This window comes from Pseudoliparis swirei, chromosome 10, assembly GCF_029220125.1.
Source record: "Pseudoliparis swirei isolate HS2019 ecotype Mariana Trench chromosome 10, NWPU_hadal_v1, whole genome shotgun sequence".
NCBI classification, from domain to species: Eukaryota; Metazoa; Chordata; class Actinopteri; order Perciformes; family Liparidae; genus Pseudoliparis; species Pseudoliparis swirei.
Window position 1 is genome coordinate 234,157 of NC_079397.1, and position 18,555 is coordinate 252,711.

The following is an 18,555-nucleotide window of genomic DNA, read 5'->3' on the forward strand; positions in this document are numbered from 1 at the left end:
GGTTCTGTGGTCCCTCGGTCCTATGTTCCATGTTCCCATGGTCCTATGTTCCCTCGGTTCTATGGTCCTATGTTCCATGTTCCCTCGGTCCTATGTTCCATGTTCCCTCGGTTCTGTGGTTCTATGTTCCCTCTGTTCTGTGGTCCTATGTTCCCTCGGTTCTATGGTCCTATGTTCTATGTTCCCTCGGTGCTATGGTCTTATGTTCCATGTTCTATGGTCGTATGTTCCCTCGGTTCCATGGTTCTATGTTCCCTCTGTCCTATGTTCCCTCGGTTCTATGTTCCATGTTCCCTCGGTTCTATGGTCCTATGTTCTGTTCCCTCTGTTCTATGGTCCTATGTTCCATGGTCCTATGTTCCATGTTCCCTCGGTTCTGTGGTCCTATGTTCTATGTTCCCTCGGTTCTATGGTCCTATGTTCCCTCGGTTCTGTGGTCCTATGTTCCATGTTCTATGGTTCCATGTTCCCTCGGTTCTGTGGTTCCATGTTCCCTCGGTTCTGTGGTCCGGTCGAACAGGTTCTACACGTCGTCCTACATGATGTCTTTACACCTGTGAACGCCTGTTCTTGTGGGCGGAGCCTAAAGGAAACACATTTCAGGTTCTCACTGTTTATTGTGCAAAAAATGCTTATGAAAAGCTGAGCTGTAAATCCCGTGATGTCCCTGAAGCAGACATGAAGTTCATCTCAAGTATTTCACTCACATTTAAATTAAACTGTTGATAAAACTAACAGATTATATTCCATGAGCATCAGGTTCATCTCCTCCTGAAGCTTTGGGTCCGGACCATCAGAACCAGCTGGTTCCTCTCGGTGACCCACAATCAACAAACAAACAATCAATCAACAAATCAATCAACAAACGAACTAAACCACTAAGGATTTCACCAGGTGATTCACAGACTCTAGAAGCTTCTGACGATTCATGAAGTGGATCCACAACGGTCATACTGAGCGTCCTTAAGGAGACGAGCTGAGGTTCCTCCAAGCGTCCATAAGGAGACGAGCTGAGGTCCTCTCCACGCGTCCTTAAGGAGACGAGCTGAGGTCCTCTCCACGCGTCCTTAAGGAGACGAGCTGAGGTCCTCTCCACGCGTCCTTAAGGAGACGAGCTGAGGTCCTCTCCTCGCGTCCTTAAGGAGACGAGCTGAGGAGCTCCTGCCGCCGCCTCATGATCTCCACGAACTTGGCGCGGTCGGCCGCCGCCTGAGGACGAGGAGGCGAGAAGACAGCAGGCTGCAGTGTGAAGGAAAGGAGAGTGAAAGTAAAGCAGTAAGGGAAGGAGGGGAGGAAGCCAGGTAGGCGCTCAGTGGGTGCTGCCTTCGTCAAAAGACTCCACCCCCGAGTCGCAGGTGCCGGCTGCCAGCTTCTCCTGCCGCCTCCTCATGACCTCCTGCAGCTCGGAGCCTGAACCCCTCTGGAGACACCGAGAGGACACAGGAAGCAGGGAAGGAAACCAGAGGAGACAGATGGTTAGACAGGAAACACAAACAGGAAATGCTTCCACTGACCAGCTGTAGATCAACTACCTCAGGAAGCTGAGAGGAGCCAAGGGGCATTCTGGGAAATGGAGTTCTACTGGCTACATCGCACGAGGCCCGTTCCACTAAACATTACCATTTACTTCTATTGTAAATTTCTGTATGTACAGAGGGGTCAGAGGTCAACAGGAAGTGGTTCATTGTGGGAGCTTAAGGAGGACTGAGGAAGCCACAATAGGGAGAGAAATACTACCTTAAATGCTGCGACTGATAAAGCATCAACGCTTCCTTCTCACGGACAGAATCAGGAAACTGTTTATTCTCATTTATTCGTACGAAAACTAATTTAAAAGTCTAAAGTTTTGACGGAGCCTGAAACACAGGTGCTCCTCCGGTGACTCCGTCCGGCAGAAGGAAGCAGCCGCCGGAGAACATGATACCTGAATGAAGCCAGAAGGTCAGAGGAGGTCAGAAGAAAACCTGCAGGAGGAAACACAGCAAACACCAGGAGGTGGCAGCCAGGAGAGAAGAGAGAAGAACAAAGGTCTGCTACCTTCAGGAGGTAGAAGAACAAAGGTCTGCAACATTCAGGCGGTAGAAGAACAAAGGTCGGCAACATTCAGGAGGTAGAAGAACAAAGGTCTGCTACCTTCAGAGGTAGAAGAACAAAGGTCTGCTACCTTCAGGAGGCAGAAGAACAAAGGTCTGCAACCTTCAGGAGGCAGAAGAACAAAGGTCTGCTACCTTCAGGAGGTAGAAGAACAAAGGTCTGCAACCTTCAGGAGGCAGAAGAACAAAGGTCTGCAACCTTCAGGAGGCAGAAGAACAAAGGTCTGCTACCTTCAGGAGGTAGAAGAACAAAGGTCTGCAACCTTCAGGAGGCAGAAGAACAAAGGTCTGCAACCTTCAGGAGGTAGAAGAACAAAGGTCTGCTACCTTCAGGAGGCAGAAGAACAAAGGTCTGCAACCTTCAGGAGGCAGAAGAACAAAGGTCTGCTACCTTCAGGAGGTAGAAGAACAAAGGTCTGCTACCTTCAGGAGGCAGAAGAACAAAGGTCTGCAACCTTCAGGAGGCAGAAGAACAAAGGTCTGCTACCTTCAGGAGGTAGTAGAACAAAGGTCTTCTCACGGTATGAGGACTCTATTCTCACGGTATGAGGACTCTATTCTCACAATATGAGGACTCTATCCTCACGGTATGAGGACTCTATTCTCACAATATGAGGACTCTATCCTCACGGTATGAGGACTCTATCCTCACAATATGAGGACTCTATCCTCACGGTATGAGGACTCTATCCTCACGGTATGAGGACTCTATTCTCACAATATGAGGACTCTATCCTCACGGTATGAGGACTCTATCCTCACAATATGAGGACTCTATCCTCACGGTATGAGGACTCTATCCTCACGGTATGAGGACTCTATTCTCACAATATGAGGACTCTATTCTCACAATATGAGGACTCTATCCTCACGGTATGAGGACTCTATTCTCACAATATGAGGACTCTATCCTCACGGTATGAGGACTCTATTTCCATGATATTAGAATTATTATGGTACCAATCCCAAAATATTACAACATTATTTTATAAAAATGATCTGACTTTATAATTGACCTCACCTGTGACCTCACTGTGACCTCACTGTGACCTTGACTCACCTCCAGTGCCATCTTCTGCACGGTGACCTGGCTGAAGACTCGAGCGCCGTCGTCGGGACAGACGGTCCTCAGCTCGTCTTTGTTGAGGGAGAAGAGCTGAGCGCCGGTCAGCACGCTGAGGCTGGTGACGGTGCTGAGGGAGAGGAGGGGTCAACGACACACACCTGGACACACCTGTCCTACACCAGGGTTTTTCCTGCATAGAGAAAATTTGGGCGCGCGCCTAAGCCGTTTTCCCGAGCGCTAAGGCAAAAAAAAGTCAGCGATGGAAAAAAGAAAAAAAAATGTTCATCACGTGCATGTCAGCGAATATGTTCTCAATAGGGATGCACCGATCTGATCCAGTTTGACCCAGGAAAAACCCTGTACACACCTGTCCCACACACACACTCACACTGGGCTGAAGCCCTTGGCCTCCAGCCAGGTCCGGACGTCCTCCGGTGACGAGTCGCAGGTGATGCCGGCGGCCGGCAGGCGGCCGGACACCTGCAGCTTCTTCTGGGCGCTGCGTCCTAAAGTCAGGCGCTGCATCAGCTCGTCCTGGACCTCCTCCATGTTGGATTTCCTTCCTGAAGTATTGTTTATTAACGCGTGAAGGTCAAACAGCTGAAGGTCAAGCACCTGATATCAGACGTAACGGGACTCACGGGAGACGGGTGGCGGCCCCTGGTGGCTGTGGTCCCTCATGGCGGCGCTGGAGGCGGTGCTGTTCTGGCGGCTGGCGGCCGGAGGAGGCAGCGGCGGCGTGGGGAGCCGGGTGGGGCCCGTGGGGGCCGGAGGGGGCGGAGTCACGAGCGGTTTAACGGGGGGATGGTCGGTCCTTGTGGTCTGCTTCTGAAACACGACAGGGGGAGCTTTTATTCTGAAAACAGAGCATTTATTATGAACAGAGCTTTTATTGTGAACAGAGCTTTTATTATGAACAGAGCTTTTATTCTGAAAACAGAGCTTTTATTATGAACAGAGCTTTTATTATGAACAGAGCTTTTATTATGAAAACAGAAGATTCGGTCTGGAAGCATTTGAATGGAGAAACGATTTAAAGCAACAGGAAACATGTTTACTGTTTGTTTACCTCGTTCAGCTCTCCCAGTAGCTGCTGGAGACGTGAAACGAAAACAAAACATGAAACATGAAAACATGAAACATGAAACATAAAAAAAATGAAACATGAAACATGAAAACATGAAACAAGAAAACATGAAAACATGAAACATGAAAAAAATGAAACATGAAAACAAGAACAAAATGAAACATGAAACATGAAAACGTGAGACTGTTCCTTTAAGAGAAACCACAGCAGAGCACACGTTAGCTTGAACAACTCAAACTCCTTCTTTGGCATCAAAAGCTTCAACAGTTCAAAACGAGAGAACGAAGACGAAGATGAAGCTGACGAAGATGAAGCTGACGAAGATGAAGCTGATGATGGAGGTGACTCACCTGGATGGTGTGGCTGTAGATAGGCTCCTCCTCCGTGAGCTGCAGGATGTTGTTCGGCACGTAGCCGGACGCCCCGGAGTCCTTACCCACCTTCCACCACTGCTTCCTGTCATCCAGGACCTGAACCAGAGACCACCGTCAGGGACCACGCCCCCAAGACCTGACCGGAACTAGACCCTGATGGATCCACGTGTCAGATCAACTCCCATGATGCATCACTTCCTGTTACCTGCACCACGTCGCCCCTCAGCAGCGACAGCTCGTTGGAGTTCCTCGCCACAAAGTCGTATTTAGATTTGGCAAAAACTTCTTTTTGGTTTCTTTGTTCGGCCTCAAAACTCCTGAAATACAAAAAAACACGTTGACGTCAACAGTTATACACAAAGTACACAAAGTACACATCAGGAATACATAAAACATGTTAAGAAACGCTATTAAATGAAAAGCTAAATAATGATAGTGACCTCCAGGGGTCAGCCTACAGTTACCGGTCCACGCGGCGGCTCACGGCCTGATTGAAAGCCGCCACGGTCGAGTCCTGATCCAGGACCTGCATCCGCCTGTAGGAGCTGCAGGAGGCGTACCCGTCTGTGGGGGGGTCTCCGTCTGTGGGGGGGTCTCCGTCTGTGGGGGGGTCCCTCTGCACCGCCTGCTGCACAGACAGGAAGCGTTAACATGAATGTGTTCATAGACGGGGCCTGTTGGTGTAGACTTAGACCGGAACCTGCAGGGCCTCTTGTCTCTGCAGCTCCGCGCTGGGGGGACCCTGGACCTGGTCCTGGTCCTGGTCCAGGTCTCTGGAATGAGTTTCCCGGATCAGCGGCGGCTCCCAGCCGTCCTGGAAGGTCAGCGGGCAGGGGGGGAAGTAGTGGTGCCGGGGCCAATCCAGCCTGGGGGGACAGAGACCGGGTCAAGACCAGTCCTCCAGGGGGAGAATCCTGGTGGGCGGGGCTTGAGCAGATGATTGGTTCCTGATTGGTCGGTCTCACCTGCTCTTGGTCCAGCCGTCTCCCAGGGCGACCCACAGGTGTCTCTCCTCCGCCGTCCCCGACACGTGAAGGAAGTCGATGGTCTCTCTGCTCAGGAGGGGGACCACCACACCGCGGGCCAGGTCCACACTGCCAGAGGCCTGGATCACCTGGGGACAGGTAGGGGACAAGAGGACAGGTAGGGGACAAGGGGACAGGTAGGGGACAAGAGGACAGGTAGGGGACAAGAGGACAGGTAGGGGACAAGGGGACAGGTAGGGGACAAGAGGACAGGTAGGGGACAAGGGGACATGTAGGGGACAGGTAGGGGACAAGAGGACAGGTAGGGGACAAGAGGACAGGTAGGGGACAATGGGACATGTAGGGGACAAGAGGACATGTAGGGGACAGGTAGGGGACAAGAAGACAGGTAGGGGACAATGGGACAGGTAGGGGACAAGGGGACAGGTAGGGGACAAGGGGACAGGTAGGGGACAAGAGGACAGGTAGGGGACAAGGGGACAGGTAGGGGACAAGAGGACAGGTAGGGGACAAGAAGACAGGTAGGGGACAATGGGACATGTAGGGGACAAGAGGACATGTAGGGGACAGGTAGGGGACAATGGGACAGGTAGGGGACAAGAGGACAGGTAGGGGACAAGGGGACATGTAGGGGACAAGGGGACAGGTAGGGGACAAGAGGACATGTAGGGGACAGGAGGACATGTATGGGACAAAAGGACAGGTAGGGGACAGGAGGACAGGTAGGGGACAAGGGGACAATGGGACAGGTAGGGGACAATAAGACAGGTAGGGGACAAGAGGACAGGTAGGGGACAAGGGGACAGGTAGGGGACAAGAGGACAGGTAGGGGACAAGAGGACATGTAGGGGACAAGAGGACAGGTAGGGGACAAGAGGACAGGTCGGGGACAAGGGGACAGGTAGGGGACAATGGGACATGTAGGGCACAAGGGGACAGGTAGGGGACAAGAGGACAGGTCGGGGACAAGGGGACAGGTCGGGGACAAGGGGACAGGTCGGGGACAAGGGGACAGGTAGGGGACAGGTAGGGGACAAGGGGGGTAACGTGCTGACTCACCATCCTCAGAGGAGAGAACAGGAAGTGAAGCAGATCCACAGAACTCGGGTTCTGGATCTGATCCGCCAGCTTCCCCTAGAGGTCAAAGGTCAGTGCTCACACACACATGTTGTTATTATTTAACTAAACATCACACGATGAGGAGGAGCAGGGAGGAGCAGGGGGAGGGGGAGCAGGGGAGGAGCAGCAGGGGGAGGAGCAGCAGCAGGAGGCGGGGGAGGAACAGCAGGAGCAGTGGGAGGAACAGGAGCAGCGGGAGGAGGAGCAGGGGGAGGAGGAGGAGCAGGAGGAGGGGGAGGAGCAGGAGGAGGAGCCTACCAGCTGGTTGAAGGCGTGCTTGAATTTCTGCAGACAGTCCACAAACTCGTCCTCTGCAGGAGGTCTGGAGCGCAGCGTGAGGACGCCCTCTAGTGGACAGAGAGGACATGACGCCCTCTAGTGGACAGAGAGGACATGACGCCCTCTAGTGGACAGAGAGGACATGACGCCCTCTAGTGGACAGAGAGGACATGACGCCCTCTGGTGGACAGAGAGGACATGACGCCCTCTAGTGGACAGAGAGGACATGACGCCCTCTAGTGGACAGAGAGGACATGACGCCCTCTAGTGGACAGAGAGGACATGACGCCCTCTAGTGGACAGAGAGGACATGACGCCTCTAGTGGACAGAGAGGACATGACGCCCTCTAGTGGACAGAGAGGACATGACGCCCTCTAGTGGACAGAGAGGACATGACACCCTCTAATGGACAGAGAGGACATGACGCCCTCTAGTGGACAGAGAGGACATGACGCCCTCTAGTGGACAGAGAGGACATGATTGACAGGTGGGGGGGGCTGTGTGATTGACGGGTGGGGGGGCTGTGTGATTGACAGGTGGGGGGTCTGTGTGATTGACAGGTGGGGGGCTGTGTGATTGACGGGTGGGGGGCTGTGTGATTGACAGGTGGGGGCTGTGTGATTGACGGTGGGGGCTGTGTGATTGACGGTGGGGGGCTGTGTGATTGACAGGTGGGGGGTCTGTGTGATTGACAGGTGGGGGGCTGTGTGATTGACGGTGGGGGGCTGTGTGATTGACAGGTGGGGGGCTGTGTGATTGACGGGTGGGGGGGGCTGTGTGATTGACAGGTGGGGGGGGGCTGTGTGATTGACAGGTGGGGGGGGGCTGTGTGATTGACGGGTGGGTGAAGGGGGCGTGTCTCACCTCCAGGACCCCTCTTCCTCTTCCTCTTCCTCTTGGACAGCTCTCTCAGGGCCTCGGCAGCTTTCTGCAGGCGGCTGACGAAGCGCTCGATGTGGTCCAGGATGTGGTTCAGGACTTGCTGGGGGACCGGAGAGAGTCATTGAGTCCTCTAGTGATGACCCTGAACCAGCAGAGGTCAGTGTGACCTTCAGCTGCTCAGGTCAGATAAACGACCTCACCACGTCTCGGTCCACTCGGGCTGCCGTCACCTCCACCGGCCCCTCCTCCTCCGGAGGTTGCTCATCTACAGACATCAGCAATCAATAATCAATCAATATGCAATCAATAAGCAATTTGCAATCAATAAGTAATCAATAAGCAATGATCAATAAATAAGCAATCAACATGCAATCAATAAGCAATATGCAATCAATAAGCAATCAATAATCAATTATCAGGGGTATTAACAACCAATTTTACAGATTCATAATCAATAATGAATATGATTGATCATTGATCAGCTGTGGTTAAACTCTTCTCCTGAGCTGTGACATCACTCACATGCCGGCTGCTCATTGGTCCACGCTGACCAGGCGGTCGCTCGGCCCTTCGCCTCCACCTGATTGGACGGCGCGGGCGGTTGGGGGGCGGGGTCAGCGGGAGGAGGCGGGATGATGCCGTCGCTCTTCAGGATCATCCTGCAGACAGACAGACGGGTCAGCCAATCAGCTGCCAGCGTTGCCCCTCACAGCGTTTGATTGGCTCTTACTTCAACGCCTCCGGCCTCCTCCTGACTCCTCCCCCTCTGGCGTCCAGCACGGCGCTCTCTACGTCTGCGTGGATCAGCGTGGCCTGAGGGAACCGGAGAACCGCCTCATGTGAGGCCTGCCTCCACAGGGGCCCGAGGCCCCGCCCACCCGGGGCCCTCAGCCTGCGGCCCCGTGCTCACCTTGACGTGGTCGCACTGGAACAGGTGCAGGTGCGGCCGGCGCCGACCCGGCTCCCTGCAGACCAGCGCCAGCATGGAGTCGTAGCCGCAGGCGCCCGTCACGGCGCGGCTCAGCTGCACCGTCGCCACGGGGAACCGCTCCAGCTCCTTCTGCCCGGCAACAGAACCGGGTCAGGACCGGGCCCTGGTCTCAGGTGCTGAGGGTTCTACTGGTCTCAGGTGCGGAGGGTTCTACTGGTCTCAGGTGCTGAGGGTTCTACTGGTCCCTGAGTTCTACTGGTCTCAGGTGCGGAGGGTTCTACTGGTCTCAGGTGCGGAGGGTTCTACTGGTCCCTGAGTTCTACTGGTCTCAGGTGCGGAGGGTTCTACTGGTCCCTGAGTTCTACTGGTCTCAGGTGCGGAGGGTTCTACTGGTCCCTGAGTTCTACTGGTCTCAGGTGCGGAGGGTTCTACTGGTCTCAGGTGCGGAGGGTTCTACTGGTCCCTGAGTTCTACTGGTCTCAGGTGCGGAGGGTTCTACTGGTCCCTGAGTTCTACTGGTCTCAGGTGCGGAGGGTTCTACTGGTCTCAGGTGCGGAGGGTTCTACTGGTCTCAGGTGCCAGAGGGTTCTACTGGTCTCAGGTGCGGAGGGTTCTACTGGTCTCAGGTGCTGAGGGTTCTACTGGTCCCTGAGTTCTACTGGTCTCAGGTGCGGAGGGTTCTACTGGTCTCAGGTGCTGAGGGTTCTACTGGTCCCTGAGTTCTACTGGTCTCAGGTGCGGAGGGTTCTACTGGTCTCAGGTGCGGAGGGTTCTACTGGTCCCTGAGTTCTACTGGTCTCAGGTGCGGAGGGTTCTACTGGTCTCAGGTGCGGAGGGTTCTACTGGTCTCAGGTGCCAGAGGGTTCTACTGGTCTCAGGTGCGGAGGGTTCTACTGGTCTCAGGTGCTGAGGGTTCTACTGGTCCCTGAGTTCTACTGGTCTCAGGTGCGGAGGGTTCTACTGGTCTCAGGTGCTGAGGGTTCTACTGGTCCCTGAGTTCTACTGGTCTCAGGTGCCAGAGGGTTCTACTGGTCTCAGGTACTGAGGGTTCTACTGGTCTACTGAGGGTTCTACTGGTCTCAGGTACTGAGGGTTCTACTGGTCCCTGAGTTCTACTGGTCTCAGGTACCAGAGGGTTCTCTGGTCTCAGGTACTGGGGTTCTACTGGTCTACTGAGGGTTCTACTGGTCTCAGGTACTGAGGGTTCTACTGGTCCCTGAGTTCTACTGGTCTCAGGTACCAGAGGGTTCTACTGGTCTCAGGTACTGGTCTCAGGTACTGAGGGTTCTACTGGTCTACTGAGGGTTCTACTGGTCTCAGGTGCGGAGCTGCCCACCTTGGTCTCCTGGTCTATGAGGCTGATGGTCTGGGCCTCCACCTGGAGGACCACCTCCTGGGTCCAGACCCGCCCCTTGGCGTCCAGCAGGCGGAGTCGTCTCACGCCGTCGTCAACGGAGACGAGTCCGTCTCTCCGGTCCAGAACAAAGGACGAGAGGTGCTGAGAGCAGAGGACGTGCACAGGTACACATGTACACACACTTATATACATAAATACACATACATGTACACATTTATATATATACATATATACACATACATACATACATATATACATACATGTACACACATATATATATATACATATATACACATACATACATACACATATATATAAATACACATACATGTACACACATATATATATATACATATATACACATACATACATACATATACACACATATACATATATACATACATATATATATATACATACATATACATACACATATATATACATATATATACATACACATATGTATACATATACATATATACACATACATGAACACACTTATATTCATATATACACATACATATATCTACACACACACATATACATATATATACACATACATGAACACACTTATATTCATATATACACATACATATATACACATACATATATATACACATATACACATATATACACACACATATACACATACATACACATACACATATATACACATACATGTACACACTTATATACATATATACACATACATATATACACATACATATATACATATATACACATACATGTACACACTTGTCTAGGCAGAGTGGCAAAGAAAAAGCCATATCTGAGACTGGCCAATCAAAAGAAAAGATTGGTATGGGCAAAAGAACACAGGCAAATACAAATCATTATTTCTAACCTTGTCAATGTCTTGACTCTATTTTCTATACATTTTGCAACTCATTTGATAAATAAAAGTGTGAGTTTTCATGGAAAACACAAAATTGTCTGGGTGATCCCAAACTTTTGAACGGTAGTGTATATATACATATGAATATATATACATATATATATATATGTATGTGTGTAGATATATATACATATGAATATATATACATATATGTATATATGTGTATATGTGTATGTGTGTATATATATGTATATATGTGTATATACAGGACTGTCTCAGAAAATTAGAATATTGTGATAAAGTTCTTTATTTTCTGTAATGCAATTAAAAAAACAAAAATGTCATGCATTCTGGATTCATTACAAATCAACTGAAATATTGCAAGCCTTTTATTCTTTTAGTATTGCTGATTATGGCTTACAGCTTAAGAAAACTCAAATATCCTATCTCTAAATATTAGAATATAGATAGATAGATAGATAGATATATACTTTATTAATCCCCAAGGGGAAATTTGTCGAGTCAGTAGCAGCAACACACAAGAATAAAAAAACAAAACACAAAATATAAGAAGGGTTAGGGTGATCTGGCAAGAGGTGAACTGTTGTAGAGCCTCATAGCCGTCGGCAGAATGTTCTCCTGTATCTCTCCTTGTGGCAGCGGAGGCGTGAGGAGGCGTCTGGAGAAAGTACTCCTCTGTCCCTGGGAGGTGGTGGAGAGGGTGGTCCGGGTTGTCCAATATGGACACCAGTTTCTTCAACGACCTCCTCTCCACCACCTGTTCCAGGTGCTCCAGCTGGCAGCCGATGATGGAGCCAGCCTTCCTAACCAGTTTGTTAAGGCGGCTGGTGTCACGGCTCGATGCTGCTCCCCAGCAGACAATGGCAAAGTGCAGCACACTGGCGACAACCGACTGGTAGAATAACTCCAGCATCTTGCTGCACCGTTGAAGGATCGAAACTTTCTCAGGAAAAAGAGTCGACTCATCCCTTCTTGTACACAGCGTTGATGTTGGCCTTCCAGTTCAGTCGGCTGTCGATGGAGGCGCGGGTACTGGTCCTCCTCCACCATGTCCGTCCTCCCAGGACACTCAGAGGTGTAGGAGCTGTCGCCTTCCTCCTGAAGTCCACCACCATCTCTCTGGTCTTGGCCACGTTCAGCCGCAGGTGGTTCTCATCGGCCCACTTTACAAAGTCCTCACCACTGCCCTGTCCTCCTCTACCCGTCCATCCCTAATACACCCGACCACTGCAGAATCATCAGAGTACTTCTGCAGATGGCATAACTCCGTGTTGTACTGGAAGTCACTGGTGTACAGGGTGAAGAGGAAGGAGACAGAACAGTTCCTGTGGGGCTCCAACATCACTGACCACCGTTCCAGACAGCACACGGCCCATTCTGACAAGCTGTGGTCTGCCTGTGAGGTAGTCAGTGATCCAGGAGATGGTGGGCCGCGTCCACAGCGGCCACCCGCAGCTTCTCACTCAGCAGCAGTGGCTGGATGGTGTTAAATGCACTGGAGAAGTCAAAGTGACTCTCACAGGACATCGGTTCCATCCAGGTGCGACTGAGCTCGTTGCAGCAGGTAGATGATGGCGTCGTCCACTCCACATGAGGCTGGTAAGCAAATTGCAGAGGTCCAGCGATGATTTCACCTGCGGCGGAGGTGGGCCAAGACCAGCCTCTCAGCACCTTCATCACATGGGAGGTGAGGCGACGGTCGGTAGTCGTTGAGGCCAGATGGTGCTGACTTCTTTGGGACAGGGACCAGGCCGGCGTCTTCCACAGCACGGGACTTCCCCAGCCTCAGGCTGAGGTTGAGCTGCAGGACACCAGACAGCTGGGTGGCGCGGGTCTTTAGGACCCTGGGGCTGATGCCATCAGGACCTTCAGCTCTGCGCTGGTGTAGTTTCTCCAGCTGTCTTCTCACCTGGTCAGTCGTCACAGAGAGGGGAGGGTGGAGGAGCCCATTGTTATTGAGGGCTCGGTGGATGTGCAGCTCAGCAGGGGGACAGGCGGGAGGAGGTGTTTGGGAGGTGTGATGTGTGGAGGAGGCAGGAGGGCTGTGAACTGAACCTATTGAAAAACAGTTCAGCTCGTTGGCCCTCTCCAGGAGCCTGGCTGTCTCCCTCCCACCTTGAAGCCAGTTATCTGCTTCATGAGACCACACCTCCCTTGTGTTGTTCAGCTGGGTTTGGCCTCAGCTTCCTCCTGTAAGTCCTTGCCCTCCTAGGCTTCACCTTTAGGTTGCGCTGGGCTCTCCTCAGCTCATCCCTGTCTCCAGACCTGAAAGCAGCTTTCTTCATGTTAGAGCGCCTTCAGGTCCCTGGTGATCCAGGGCTTGTTGTTGGGGAAGCAGCGCACAGTCCGTGATGGGATGGTGGTGTGTTCACAGAACTTGATGTATTCCGTGATGCAGTCGGTCATACTGTTGATGTCCTCCCCGTGCGGTCCACACAGCACATCCCAGTCCGTTGACTCGAAGCAGTCCTGTAGAGCGTCGTTAGCCTCCAGAGACCACCTCCTCACAGTCCTGGTGGTCACCGGCAGCCTCTTCACCAATTCAATTCAATTCAGTTTATTTGTATAGCCCAATTTCACAAATTACAAATTTGTCTCGGAGTGCTTTACAATCTGTACACATAGACATCCCTGCCCCAAAACCTCACATCGGACCAGGAAAAACTCCCAAATAACCCTTCAGGGGAAAAAGGGAAGAAACCTGGAGGAGAGCAACAGAGGAGGATCCCTCTCCTAGGATGGACAGATGCAATAGATGTAATGTGTACAGAAGGACAGATTTAGAGTTAAAATACATTCAATGAATATGACAGAGTGTATGAATAGTTCATAGTAGGCATATTCACGATGGAGACCTCCACGATCCATCAGGCAGATGGCGGTGGGGAGGAGGAGGGGCGGAGTCTCAACAGGACAGTGGGCGTAGTCATGAGCAGGAATTCCACGACCCAGGCGATCCATCAGGCAGATGGGATCTATGCCGTCTCATGAGGTCCGATGACCCCATGAGGCGTAAAGTCAAGGACTTCGGGAGAAAGCAGAGTTAGTAACGTGTGATTGAGAGATGAAAATTCATCCTTAAGGAGAGAAAAAGAGGAGATGGGTACTCAGTGCATCCTAAAGCGTCCCCGGCGGCTATAAGCCTATAGCAGCATATCAAGGGGGCTGGACCAGGGCAAACCTGATTCAGCCCTAACTATAAACTCTGTCAAGAGGAAGGTCTTAAGTCTACTCTTAAGCGAGGTGACTGTGTCTGCCTCCCGGACTGAAGTGGAAGCTGGTTCCATAAAGAGGAGCTTGATAACTAAAACTCTGGCTCCCATTCTACTTTTAAGACTCTAGGAACTACAAGTAGTCCGCATTTAGTGAGCGTAGCTCTCTAGTGGGGCAATATGGTGCGACAAGCTCCTTAAGATATGATGGAGCATCACCAATCAAGGCTTTGTAGGTTAAGAAGAATTTTAAAGTGATTCTTGATTTTACTGGGAGCCAGTGCAGAGCAGCTAGTGCAGGAGTGATGTGATCTCTTTTCTTAGTTTTAGTGAGAACACGAGCTGCAGCATTCTGGATCAACTGGAGGACCTAAGAGATTTATTAGAGCAGCCTGCTAATAAGGAGTTGCAGTAATCCAGTCTGAAATGTGACAGCGTGAACCAATTTTCTGCATCTTTTTGAGACAAGATGTGCCTGATTTTTGAAATATTACGTAGATGAAAGAATGCAGTCCTTGAGATTTGCTTCGTGGGAGTTAAAGGACAAGTCCCGATCAAGATAACGCCAAGATTCTTTACAGTGGTGTTGGATGCCAGGGCAATGCCGTCTACAGAATCCACATCACCAGATAAATGATCTCTGAGGTGCTCAGGGCGATTAAAATTACTTCGGTTTTGTCTGAGTTTAACATCAAGAAGTTGCAGGTCATCCATGTTTTATGTCTTTAAGACATGCTTGAATTTTACAGGTTGGTTGCTCTCCTCTGGTTTTATCGATAAATATAGTTGAGTGTCATCTGCATAACAATGAAAGTTTATGGGTGTTTCCTGATAATATTGCCCAAAGGAAGCATGTATAAAGGTAAATAAAATTGGTCCAAGCACAGAACCTTGTGGAACTCCGTGATTAACGTTGGTGGTTATCGAGGCGTCATCGTTTACAAATACAAACTGAGATCGATCTGATAAATAGGTTTAAACCAAATTAGTGCCGTGCCTGAAATGCCAATCGACTGCTCCAGTCTCTGTAACAGGATGTCATGGTCAATGGTGTCGAATGCAGCACTAAGGTCTAACAAGACCAGGACAGAGAGGAGTCCTTTATCTGCTGCCATTAAGAGGTCATTTGTAATTTTCACCAGTGCCGTCTCGGTGCTGTGGTGTTTTCTAAATCCTGATTGAAATTTCTCAAATAAACTATTATGATGTAGAAAGTCGCACAACTGATTTGACCACTTTCTCAAGGATCTTGGAGAGGAAGGGAGGTTAGAGATCGGTCTGTAGTTAGCCAATACCTCTGGATCCAGAGTGGGCTTCTTCAGGAGAGTTTAATAACAGCCACCTTGAAGGAGGAGTGGTGTGATGCGTGGCCTGTTAGCAAGACATTGATAATATCTAATAGAGGCCGCCAATTAAAGGCAAAGCGTCTTTAAGCAACCTCGTGGGATGGGGTCCAAGAGACAGGTAGGCGTGTTGAAGTAGAAACCGTTGAAAATAATTGGTCACGGTTGATAGGAGAAAAACCCTCAAATATACACCAGGGCATACAGCGGTTTCCAAGGCCATTCCACTTGAGGACAGATTGGCACTGGTTGTATGGGCAAGATTATTAATCTTGTCCTAATAGTTAAAATCTTTTCATTAAAAGTTCATAAAGTCATTACCACTAAGGTTTATAAGGAATATCGGCTCCACAGGCTGTGGCTCTCTGTCAGCCTGGCTACAGTGCTGAAGAGAAACCTGGGGTTGTTTTATTTTCTATTATTGATGAGTAATAGGCTGCTCTGGCATACGGAGGGCCTTCTTATATGTTTTAAGACTATCTCGCCAAACTAAGCGGGATTCTTGAGAGATTAGTTGAGCGCCATATGCGTTCAAGCTTTAAATGACGTTGCTTCAGTTTGCGGGTCTATACCGAGGGGAGCAAACCTCCTCTTCCTCACTGTCTTCTTCTTCAGAGAGGGCTACTCGAGTCAGTGTCATTCTCAGAAGGCCTATGGCACTGTCAACAAGATGATCAATCTGGGACGGACTAAAGTTAACCAGGAGTCCTCTGTTATATTGCGGGCGTGGTATCGAATCAAATACAGAAGGAAAATCGCTTCTTTAAATTTAGCTGCACTATCAGTTAGACATCTAGTGTGAAACTTTTGACTAACAGTACACTCGGTAGTATAAATTCAAAAGTTATGAGGTTGTGGTCTGACAGAAGAGGATTCTGTGGGAAGGCGTTCAAATGCTCAATGTCAGCATTAAGTAAGAACAAGATCAAGCGTGTGGCCAAAGCTGTGAGTGGGTTTCTGTACTCTCTGACAGAAGCCAATCGAGTCCAACAAGGAGATGAATGCAGCACTAAGGCAATCATTATCAACATCCACATGGATATTAAAATCTCCAACATACCTGGGTGTCAGCCGGACCAGGTCATGATCAGACCTGCCGAGGGGGGGAAGGGCAGTGGCGCTGTATGCGTCCTTAGTATTAGCATACAGCAAGTCCAAGTTTATTGTTCCTAGTTGGGCAGTCTATGTATTGATGGAAGGTTGGCAGAGCTTTATCCAGTGTGGTGTGGTTAAAGTCACCAGTGATAGCCATGAATGCTCCAGGCTGATGATTCAGCAGAGCAGACACAGTGGAGTGGATGGTGTCCATGAAAAAGTATACTAGTAGGGTATTAAACAAATCACTTGAATCGTCTAATTAACTCGAAACACCTGGAAACACATTTTCAAATGTTTGATTTTGTTTTGCTGTTATAAATCTTTTTTTTTACTTGGTCTGAGGAAATATTCAAATTTTATGAGATAGGATTTTAGAGTTTTCTTAAGCTGTAAGCCATAATCAGCAATATTAAAAGAATAAAAGGCTTGCAATATTTCAGTTGATTTGTAATGAATCCAGAATGCATGACATTTCTGTTTTTTTAATTGCATTACAGAAAATAAAGAACTTTATCACAATATTCTAATTTTCTGAGACAGTCCTGTACATATGTACATCCCTGCCTGAGGGGTCCGGGTCTCACCTCCACGTGGTACTGGGTCGTGTCCGTCGGGCTGTTGGTTCTGGTTCTGGTGAAATGTTTCCTTTGTTCTGGAAACAGACGGCAGAGTTATTACTAATGTGACATATTCATTAATAACTTTAATATTGAAGTTATTCATTCATTAATAACTTTAATATTGAAGTTATTCATTCTTTAATATTGAAGACACGTCACACTGACATGCAGCAGTTATTAGAATGAACATCAACGCCACAAGTTCAACACTTACAACCATCATGATTATGGTCATGATTATTATCATCATTATAATTAAAATGATTATAATGAATAGAATGATTATAATAATTAAAAAGTTTCACATGCAAATCCTAACTTTACAACGTGGCTCTTATTTCTGTAGAATATGTATATGATGAAGTTAATATTTAATGTGTGGAAGACACCGTGATGACTTCGTCAACGTGTTTGTTTTTGTTTACCAGGTCAACATCTGGTTGTTGTTGTTGTCAGTGTGTTCTGATTGGCTGACGGCATCTCGGTGTTCACCACGCAGATAAACTCACGAATACAGAGCCACGTCGTTTCAAATGCTCACACTCGCTCACTTCGCTTCTTATGTTTGGAGGATGAACGAAGGAAATAGATCTCATCTGATCCTGTTAATGAGATCACGTGTTAATGAGGTCACATGTTAATGAGGTCACGTGTTAATGAGATCACGTGTTAATGAGATCACGCGTTAATGTGGTCACGTGTTAATGAGATAACATGTTAATGAGGTCACGTGTTAATGAGGTCACATGTTTATGAGATAACATGTTAATGAGGACACATGTTAATGAGGTCACGCGTTAATGAGATAACATGTTAATGAGGTCATGTGTTAATGAGGTCACGTGTTAATGAGATAACATGTTAATGAGGACACATGTTAATGAGGTCACGTGTTAATGAGGTCACGCGTTAATGAGGTCACATGTTAATGAGGTCACGTGTTAATGAGATAACATGTTAATGAGATAACATGTTAATGAGGTAACGTGTTAATGAGGTCACATGTTTGAGATAACATATTAATGAGGACACATGTTAATGAGGTCACACGTGAATGAGATAACATGTTAATGAGGTCATGTGTTAATGAGGTCATGTGTTAATGAGGACACATGTTAATGAGGTCACGCGTTAATGAGGTCACATGTTAATGAGGTCACGTGTTAATGAGATAACATGTTAATGAGATAACATGTTAATGAGGTCACGTGTTAATGAGATAACATGTTA

The 18,555-nt window shown here is 49.0% G+C and overlaps 1 protein-coding gene across 13 annotated transcripts; it reads right to left on the reverse strand.

The window, feature by feature from the left end:
- Positions 1-597: 597 nt before the first annotated feature.
- Positions 598-17,298, reverse strand: eps8a (epidermal growth factor receptor pathway substrate 8a). Of its 13 annotated transcripts, none has more exons than XM_056424502.1 (21): positions 17,290-17,298; positions 10,922-10,971; positions 10,155-10,316; positions 8,798-8,947; positions 8,618-8,700; positions 8,410-8,546; positions 8,088-8,152; positions 7,870-7,987; positions 6,984-7,072; positions 6,166-6,740; positions 5,586-5,975; positions 5,321-5,486; positions 5,085-5,248; positions 4,826-4,937; positions 4,597-4,716; positions 4,229-4,252; positions 3,801-3,987; positions 3,548-3,722; positions 3,154-3,286; positions 1,925-1,964; positions 1,333-1,420 (listed from the first exon to the last, which is right to left on the reverse strand). In XM_056424502.1, the coding sequence occupies exons 2-20, from the start codon at positions 10,961-10,963 to the stop codon at positions 1,953-1,955; spliced, it is 2,904 nt and encodes a 967-aa protein (XP_056280477.1). In that variant the 5' UTR covers positions 10,964-10,971; positions 17,290-17,298; the 3' UTR covers positions 1,333-1,420; positions 1,925-1,952. The 13 variants fall into 13 exon arrangements, with proteins under 13 accessions (XP_056280471.1, XP_056280480.1, XP_056280472.1 ...); XM_056424500.1 differs by having other exon boundaries at positions 1,925-2,030; XM_056424496.1 differs by lacking the exon at positions 1,925-1,964 and having other exon boundaries at positions 598-1,420; positions 8,798-8,944.
- Positions 17,299-18,555: the final 1,257 nt, after the last annotated feature.